Consider the following 10000-nt stretch of genomic DNA (forward strand, 5'->3'; position numbering starts at 1 on the left):
GCCTTTCTACAAAATCCATTCACATGAATACCAGTTTGATTTAAATGACTGCATTAATCACTAATTTAATTGAATATTAACCCACCACCTAACTTAGAGAAGAAGGGGGAGTAAAAGCTGATCGGAAGAATGTAACACCCAAGTAAAACTTTCCTTGTTAAAAGCAGCAGCGACTGCAAGTGACAAGGGGAAAAGTGCTTTAAACCTGAAACATTTTCCAGAGTAAAAGTGTATTTTAAAATAAAGCAGCTCCTACAGATGGAGAAATGTCTAATTGTATCCACTGTTTTAAGCACTGTGTAGATTCCCCATCTCCAGTCTCAGCCTCATAGTGGGAAGTTGCTCTGCTGACTTCGGTTCCAGGAATTACTGCATAGGAATCCTGGTGATCAACATCTGGTGCTGGCCTGGAATGCCAGTGGGGAAGCACCACAAAGAGAGATCAATATTCAGCACAGACCAAAGCTTACAATGAAGTTGCAACATTTTCTAATGTACATTTTCACCTCAATACTAAAGCTACAAATTAAAGGAGTGCTGGCTGGGAAGAATCTGTTAAAGGCGACACAGCCTTTAAAAATAAAATACAATGCCTCGCACGTCCGAAGAGCAGAGACCAGAGGCGAGGTCTTTTTGCACCTCTCTCCATGAATGCTGTATTTGTGCAGAAGTTAGCAACTTCACAGCATTCCCTCACAATCATTGATTTTCACCCCAGGAAAGCCTTGAACTTTACTTCTGGTGCCAAAAAAGTCTCCCCATCCACTTCCAGAACTAGGGGCCTCTTTTTAATAAGAAGGCATATCCCATGTAAGATGGAGATAAAGAAGAGATGTTTTCTCTCACAGTGGATTGAGGGGTTTTGGAACTCCCTTCCTCAAAAGGTGGAAGACTCAGAGTTCTTTAAATAGTTTTAAGACAGAGGATTCTTCATAAGCCAGAGAGTGAAAGATTATCAATGGCATACCTGAATACAGAGTAATCAGATAAGCCATGATCTTATTGAAGAGCAGAGCAGCCTCAAGGAGCTGAGTGACCAAATCTCTTGTTTCTAATTTGTATAAGCGTGTGCCTTCCTGGCAAATGGGTATCACTGACAAGGCCAGCATCAGTTAGAACCATAGAATCATGGAATCCCTTCTTATCAAGTCCATACCAATCCTCTGAAAAGTGTCTCACCCATCGCCCTACCCTATCCCTGCAACCCTGCATTTCCCCAGCTAACCCATCTTTATAGCCTGGGAGGAAACCCATGCAGACACGGGGAGAACATGCAAACTCCATATAGACAGTCACCCAAGGCTGGAATTGAACCCGGGTCCCCAGCACTGTGAGACAGCCGTGCTAACCACTGAACCACTGTGCCCCCCCCAGTTGTCCATCTCCAATGGCCTGTCATAAAGTCAGAGATGTACAGCATGGAAACAGACCCTTCAGTTCAACTCGTCCATGCCAACCAGATATCCCAACCTAATCTACTCCCACTTGCCAGCACTTGGCCCATATCTCTCTAAACCCTTCCTATTCATATACCCATCCAGGTGCCTTTTAAATGTTGCAATTGTACCAGCCTCCACCACTTCCTCTGGCAGCTCATTCCATACATGCACCACCCTCTGTGTGAAAAGGTTGCCCCTTAGGACCCTTTGCCCTCTCACCCTAAACTTACACCCTCAAGTTTTGGACTCCCCCACTCCTATCTATCCATGCCCCTCATGATTTTATAAACCTCTGAGTTCAGCCTTCGACGCTCCAGGGAAAACAGCCCCAGCCTGTTCAGTCTCTCCCTCTCGCTCAATTCCTCCAACCCTGACAACATCCTTGTAAATCTTTTCTGAACCCTTTCAAGTTTCACAACATTCTTCCAATAGGAAGGAGATCAGAATTGCACACAATATTCCAACAGTAGCCTAACCAATGTCCTGTACAGCCGCAACATGACCTCCCAACTCCTGTACTCCATACTCTGACCAATAAAGGAAAGCATACCAAACGCCTTCTTCACTATCCTATCTACTTGTGACTCCACTTTCAAGGAGCTATGAACCTGCACTCCAAGGTCTCTTTATTCAGCAACACTCTCTAGGACCCTGCCATGAAGCGCATAGGTCCTGCTAAGATTTGCTTTTCCAAAATGCAGCACCTCGCATTTATCTAAATTAAACTTCATCTGCCACTTCTCAGCTCACTGGTCCATCTGATCTAGATCCTGTTGTAAACTGAGGTAACCTTCTTCGCTGTCCACTGCACCTCCAATTTTGGTGTCAACTGCAAACTTACTAACTATACCTCCGATGTTCAAAACCAAATCATTTATATGAACGACAAAAAGCAGTGGACCCAGCACCGATCCTTATGGCACTCCACTGGTCATAGGTCTCCAGTCTGAAAAACAACCCTCCACCACCACCCTGTCTTCTCCTTTCGAGCCAGTTCTGTATACAAATGGCTAGTTCTTCCTAGATTCCATGAGACCTAACCTTGCTCACCAGTCTCTCATGGGGAACCTTGTCGAACGCCTTACTGAAGTCCCTACAGATCAGATCCACCACTCTGCCTTCATCAATCTTCTGTTTTTTTTTCAAAACATTTGATCAAGTTTGTGAGACATGATTCCCCATGCACAAAGCCATGTTGACTATCTCTGATCAGTCCTTGCCTTTCCAAATACATGTCCATCCTGTCCAGCAGGATTCCTTCCAACAACTTGCCCACCACCAACGTCAGGTCCACTGGTCTATAGTTCTCTGGCTTGTCCTTACCACTTTTCTTAAGTAATGATAGCACGTTAGCCAACCTCCAGTCTTCTGGCACCTCATCTGTGACTATCGATGATACAAATATCTCAGCAAGGGGCCCAGCAATCACCTCCCTAGCTTCCCACAGAGTTCTGGTACACCTGATCAGGTCCTGGGGATTTATCCACCTTTATGCATTTTAAGACATCCAGCTCTTCCTCCTCTGTAATATGGACATTTTTCAAGAGGTCACCATCTATTTCACTACATTCTACATCTTCCATGTCCTTCTCCACAGGAAACACTGATGCAAAATACTTGTTCAGTATTTCCCCCATCTCCTGTGGCTCCACACAAAGGCCGCCTTGCTGATCTTTGAGGGGCCCTATTCTCTCCCTAGTTACCCTTTTGTCCTTAATGTATTTGTAAAAACCCTTTGGATTCTCCTTAACTCTATTTGCCAATGTTATCTCTTTCTGCCCTCCTGATTTCCCTCTTAAGTATACTCCTACTGCCTTTATACTCTTCTAAGGATTCACTCGATCTATCCTGTCTGTACCTGATATACGCTTCCTCCTTTTTCCTAACCAAACGCTCAACTTCTCTCGCCATCCCAGCATTTCCTATATCTAACAGCCTTTCCTTTCACCCTAACAGGAATTTACTGTCTCTGGACTTTCGTTATCTCATTTCTGAAGGCTTCCCATTTTCCAGCCATCCCTTTACCTGCAAACATGTACCCCCAATCAGCTTTTGAAAGTTCTTGCCTAATACCGTTCTTGCCAAAATTCGCCTTCCCCCAATTAAGAACTTCACTTTTAGACTATCCTTTTCCATCGCTATTTTGAAACTAATAGAATTATGGTCGCTGGCCCCAAAGTGCTCCCTTACTGACACCTCAGTCACCTGCCCTGCCTTATTTCCCAAGAGTAGGTCAAGTTTTGCACCTTCTCTTGTAGGTACATCCACAATCAGAAAATTTTCTTGCACATACTTAACAAATTTCTCTCCATCTAAACCCTTGACACTACGGCAGTCCCAGTCTATGTTTGGAAAGTTAAAATCCCCGACCATAACCACCCTATTATTCTTACAGATAGCTGAGATCTCCTTACAAATTTGTTTCTCAATTTCCCTCTGACTATTAGGGGGTCTATAATACAATCCAAATAAGGTGATCATCTCTTTCTTATTTCTCAGTTCCACTCAAATAACTTCCCTGGATGTATTTCCAGGAATATCCTCCTGAAAACAGCTGTAATGCTAACCCTTATCAAAAATGCCACTCCCCCTGAACTGAATGACTTGCTAAAGCCACTTCAGAAAGCATTAAGAGTCAACCACATTGCTGTGGGTCTGTGGGTCAGACCAGGAAAGAATGACCTGACAGACACTAATGAACCCAGGGAAGTTATCAGGGCAGGAGAATCGACGTTTCGGGAATGAGCCTGAAGAACCTTTCCTGAAGAAGGGCTCATGCCCGAAACGTTGATTCTCCTGCTCCTTGGATGCTGCCTGACTTGCTGCGCTTTTCCAGCAACACCTTTTCAGCTCTGATCTCCAGCATCTGCAGTCCTCACTTTCTCCAAGTTATCAGGGCAACCGATGATAACTCCGGGGTCACTATCACTGATGGTTCGCTTTCAATCCCAGCTTTTATTAACTGAATTTAAATTCCACCAGCTTTCAAGTTCCACCATCCCCTCCTGGACAGAAAAAAAACATCATGAGGACAAAATGAAAGTCACAGTGCAATACACTGTAGTGAGATCTTCAATTAAGAAAGAGCTGGCATTACCTGAAACCCACGCATTCGTTGGAAATGGGCCATTGTATCACTTATGGTGTACACTCGCACATGTCCCATGTGAAGCTTCCCAGAAGGGTACGGGAACATGGAAAGGACGTAACATTTTGGCTTTGACTTCTGAAAGACAAAATAAAGATAACTGGTGAGAAAAAAAAACACCCTAGAAAAGTCACCCTGCCTCAGACTTTATCATTCAACAAAATATTATTTTCCTACCTAAGCTTGCAACTTATAATTGTATGTTGAATTAATAAAGAGTAATAGTAGGTAATCAGTACTTTTAAAAGTTTGACATAACTGGAAATCCAAAGTAAAAACAAAAACAGCTGGAAATGTTCAGGTCAGGCAGCAATTATGGAGGAGGAAAGAGTTAACACTTCAGGTTCTGATAAAAAAAGTTAGGGACCTGAAACTGAGAGTTGTTTTTCTCTTTCCACAGCTGCTGTAACACCTCGTCAGTATTTTCAGTGTTTCAGGTAGATATTTAACTTAGAGGCCCTCCCTCAAAAGCCTGAGGAACGAGCCACTTGATTCATGCCCAATCAATTCGTCAAATCATGGAAATATATCAGATATAAACCTGTGATATTACAATTGACAATGTTTGCAACCTCTCAAAACATGCAAGTTTGAAAGGAACTAGTCAAGCATGTGAAATGGATCCTGTCCCAAATAGTGAAGTATAAAATTGGTTCAGTTGCAGATTGCAGCTTCAAAAATTTAAAATCAGCCAGTGTTTCAGAGTCTCTCTTTTATCACTCAGTCTTTATAAATTGCTATAATCCAACTATCTTTAAAGGAGGTACATTAATAATTATAATCCATGTTGGTTATACATAACCACTTGTCTTTAACACAGAGTTATGTTACCTAAGAGGCACCACTCTGTATCAAACATGGGACAAGAAAAGAGGTAAGTCTCAAGTTCAGCTCAGCCAAACCAAAACCCTGCTGATATAGTCATTCTGAACCACACACTATATACTAAACAACTGAGCTAACTGGCCCCTAAAGGAAGAAACTTCACAATGATGGAGAGGATCTAGATTTTACGTTCAAGTTACTGTAACGGGAATTGAAACAATGGCTTTCTAATCAGAGGTAAAAGTATCACTCACTGAGACTTGCTAAAATGATCACAACCAAACTTAAACAAATTTCCGAAAGCATTAATATTCATACCAAAGACAGATTTCTTATCCTTTAGGCCGTGCAGCCATCAAAGATGAAAGCCAGGAATGAGATATATGCTGAGGAACAATGGCCTTCACCTATGCATACATAAACAGGAACATCAAGAAAATGGATTGTTCTTTTTTAAGATCTTGTATGCAGTGGGGCAACATGTAGGATTACTAATGACACGTAGAGGTTTGAAAAGAGGGGAAGGAGAGAATAACGCACGCATTTCAATGGTGTGGTCATTGTTGACAAGCTAGCACTTGTCAAGTACAAATACCCTGAGTCTCAAATAAAGTTTTCCCTGGGGTGGGGAAGTCCAGAACTAGATGACGTAAGTTTTGGGAAAGATATAACAGGCAACCTTTTCACGCAGAGGTTGGTACATGGATGGAATGAGTTGCCAGAGGAAGTGGTGGAGGCTGGTACAATTGCAACATGTAAAAGGCATCTGGATGGGTATATGAATAGGAAGGGTTTGGAGGGATAGGGGCCAGGTGCTGGCAGGTGGGACTAGATCGGGTTGGAATATCTGGTCGGCATGGAAGAGTTGGACTGAATGGTTTCCCTGCTGTACATCTCTATGACTCTAAGTGGCTGTATGATTTCTGCCTGTGCCTAGGCTCGTTCCCTTAAACTGTTTAACACATTGTTTCCCCTGCTGTACATTTTGTTTTGAAATACCTACGCCCATTTCAGAAATCACAGGGAATTGCTCCTTTAGTCGAGAGTGCCAGTATTTCTCAACGCGTTTTCTCGTCTCTGTTCTATACTCTTTTTCCCATGTTCCTGTGTGACTGGAGAGGTTTCTGCCATGGACCAGCACCCGCCTTCCATACTGACCAAGTAGACAGCTCCAGCCACAAGAATGTTTCTTCAAGCAGGCAGAGAAAAGTCCCATATTCCACAAGACAGCCATCATCTTCTGCACAATCAGACACTTGAAAAATAACAAGGACAATTGTCATTACAGGGGCAGAACACAAGTTTCTACTGTTTACGGCAGGATAGAGGGATCTTTCACACATGCAGATGTAAAAATAGTTCTAATTTTAAGAAACATCAGCCTGCCAATTAGTAAATACATCTCCTAAACAGAGCATAAATGAGCCACCTGGTGCTGATTATCTTCAGGCTAATAATATTCGAAAATACTTTTAAACAAATTGTCACCAGAAGTGGAGGAAAACGTGACTGTCTATCTGGGGAGAAGATGGTGTATGATAGTTTCACTGAACTAGTAACCCAAAGGCCCACTGGCTGCAGGTTCAAATCCCATCACAGAAGCTGGAAATTCAATTTAATTAATAAATCTGTAACTGAAAGCTTGCTTCAGTAATGGTAAAAATCATAATGATCATGGGATAGACGTCAGTTGTCCCAATATGGTCTAGTCTGCATGTGACACCAGAGTCAGTAATATAGCAGGCTCCTAAACGTCCTCTGAAATGGCCCAACAAGCTATTTAGTTCCACAGCAACTTAGGTGGGTAACAAATGCTGGACTTGCCAGCAACGTCCACATCCCTTCAAAAAATGTGATTTTCATTCCTTCATTGTAATCCAGAAGTTAGATGGCAATACAGCAAAGGCTGACTCGAGGAGACTCGGGGAACCTGTCCAGTTTTCTGGTCAACACTCACTTGCACAGTTGAGGAGAATATGGCATACATTCACCATTGGGTAAAAACAATGACTGCAGATGCTGGAAACCAGATTCTGGATTAGAGTGGTACTGGAAAAGCACAGCAGGTCAGGCAGCATCCGAGGAACAGGAAAATGGATGTTTAGGGCAAAAGCCGAATATAGTTAGAGTGCCTGGAGAGATAAATGAGAGTAGGGTGGGGGTGAGGAGAAAGTAGCATAGAGTACAACAGGTGATGGGGGTGGGGATGAAGGTGATAGGTCAGAGAGAAGGGTAGAGTGGATAGGTGGAAAGGAAGATAGGCAGGTAGGACAAATCATGGGGACAGTGCTGAGCTGGAAGTTTGGAACTGGGGTGAGGTGGGGGAAAGGGAAATGAGGAAACTGGTGCCCTGGGATTGAAGTGTTCTGAGGCGGAAGATGAGGTATTCTTCCTCCAGGCTCAGCTGGTGAGGGAGCGGCAGTGAAGGAGGCCCAGGACCTCCATGTCCTCGGCAGAATGAGAGGGGGAATTGAAATGTTGGGCACAGGGCGGTGTGGTTGATTGGTGCAGGTGTCCCAGAGATGTTCCCTAAAGCGCTCTGCTCGGAGGCGTCCAGTCTCCCCAGTGTAGAGGAGACCGCATCGGGAGCAACGGATACAATAAATGATATTGATGGATGTGCAGGTAAAACTTTGATGGATGTGGAAGGCTCCTTTAGGGCCATGGATGGAGGTGAGGGAGGAGGTGTGGGCGCAGGTTTTGCAATTCCTGCAGTGGCAGGGAAAGGTGCCAGGATGGGAGGGTAGGTTGTGGGGGGGGGGGGGCGCGTGGACCTGACCAGGTAGGCACAGAGGGAACAGTCTTTGCAGAAGGCAGAAAGGGGTGGGGAGGGAAATATATCCCTGGTGGTGGGGTCTGTTTGGAGGTGGCGGAAATGTCGGCGGATATTTTGGTTAATGCGAATTGCAGATAAACCTTTGTGGTCACGTTGCACCCCATGGTTTTCAGATGCAGTCTTGGAGACTGGTGAACAGGAACAACAAGAAGTGGCACAGCACAACTGGACTATCAGCATTTCCCCTGGCACCAGGCTACAGCCCCAAAACTCTAGATTAGAGTGGTGCTGGAAAAGTACAGCAGACCAGGCAGCATCTGAGGAGCTGGAAAATCGATGTTTCGGGCAAAAGCCCTTCATCAGGAATGAGGCAGGGAGCCTCCGGGGTGGAGAGATAAATGGGAGGGGGTGGGGCTGGCGAGAAGGTAGCCAAGAGTACAATAGGTGGATGGAGGTGGAGATGAAGGTGATAGGTCAGAGAGGATGGTGGAGTGGACAGGTGGGAAGGAAGACACGCAGGTAGGACAGGTCATGAGAAAAGTGCACCAAAGGTTGAATGTTTACATTAGGAATGTTAAGGGGAATTAGGACAAGCCATCGCATCTCTAATACTTTCCACAGGCTGATAGAACTCACTTTCATCTCAGTATAGTCATACTTTCACTAATCATCATGTAACCACCCCCAAGTCAACAAGGCAGACTTCCTTCCTTTCTGATTGCACTCAACCCCTCAAAGGTTCAGAGTGAAGGCAAGAGGGATCCAAGGACACAAACTTATAAGTCACAATAGATGAATAAGACCATTAAAAAAATTCTAAAAGGGATTGGATTAAAAAGCTGAAATATTATGTTAACCAGATACAAAAAATTGGCTAAATCACACCTGGAGTAGTATAAGCAGCTCTCATCTCATTATAGGACGGATATAGAAGACATTAATGAAAATGCAAAATGGACATATAAGGGACAAAACCAGAAAACAGAAGTATATTAAATAGACTAGTCTCTTTTATAAATGACTATGGAAGTGCTGCTAATGATGTGTTTTGAGATTATGGGGAAAATACAGCAAATGCTGAAAATTTAAAACAGAATCTGGAGGAACTCATCAGATTTTGCAGCATCTGTGGATTGAGAAAAACAGATGGTTTTGAAGAAGTAACACAGGACTCAAAACTCTTTCTCCAAAGATCTGTCAGACCTGCTGAGCTTCTCCAGCATTTTCTGCATTTGTTTCAAATTGTAGGAGTCAATAAGACTGACCTAAATAAGTCAACTGCGGGAAAGACTAAATCTGTGGGCTATAAGTAAATAAATCACGGCTGGATTCAGAAAAAGGAGACCAAGTCTGAATAAATTAAGAGTAAATCAGCCTAGTGCCACTAATCAGAGAAAGAGGCAGGAAATAAATTATATTGCAAAGAAATAAAGTCAAAATACAAAACAAAATCTGCCTCATGGTACATCTGAAAACCTTGTGCAGTTTATTTCGCCTTCCTCAGGCCACTCCCTTTGTATTTGTGAAGGATCCTGTTGTAGTAACAGCAGCAGCTCACCTCACTCCCTGGGCGCCGCCATCTTGGCGCTGACTTTCAACAAAACTTTATAGACACCGCGGCCGCGGAGCTACTACGCATGTGCGCGGCCGGCAGCATGTGACCTGAGATCTGAGAGGCTAAGGCCCCACGTGGTGTGGATGCACAGACAGAGATACATAAACATACACAGATATATACCCACACTCATATACATAAACATACACAGATACATAAACATACACAGATATATACCCACACTCATATACATAAAC

The 10000-nt window shown here is 43.7% G+C and overlaps 1 protein-coding gene across 3 annotated transcripts in view; it reads right to left on the reverse strand.

Annotated features, from left to right (window-relative positions):
* Window positions 1–9771, reverse strand: part of lars2 (leucyl-tRNA synthetase 2, mitochondrial) — a 115221-nt gene extending 105450 nt beyond the window's left edge. For all 3 annotated transcript variants that reach the window (XR_011954996.1, XM_072560374.1, XM_072560375.1), the window contains exons 1-3: window positions 9747–9771; window positions 6416–6667; window positions 4537–4665 (exon numbers count right to left, since the gene is read on the reverse strand). Coding sequence is in view for 2 of the 3 variants with exons in the window: in XM_072560374.1 (XP_072416475.1) it covers window positions 4537–4665; window positions 6416–6649 (363 nt within the window). In the remaining variant the exon portion in view is untranslated. The remainder of the gene's footprint in view (window positions 1–4536; window positions 4666–6415; window positions 6668–9746) is intronic.
* Window positions 9772–10000: the final 229 nt, after the last annotated feature.

This window comes from Chiloscyllium punctatum, chromosome 41 (assembly GCF_047496795.1).
Source record: "Chiloscyllium punctatum isolate Juve2018m chromosome 41, sChiPun1.3, whole genome shotgun sequence".
Classification (NCBI taxonomy): Eukaryota; Metazoa; Chordata; class Chondrichthyes; order Orectolobiformes; family Hemiscylliidae; genus Chiloscyllium; species Chiloscyllium punctatum.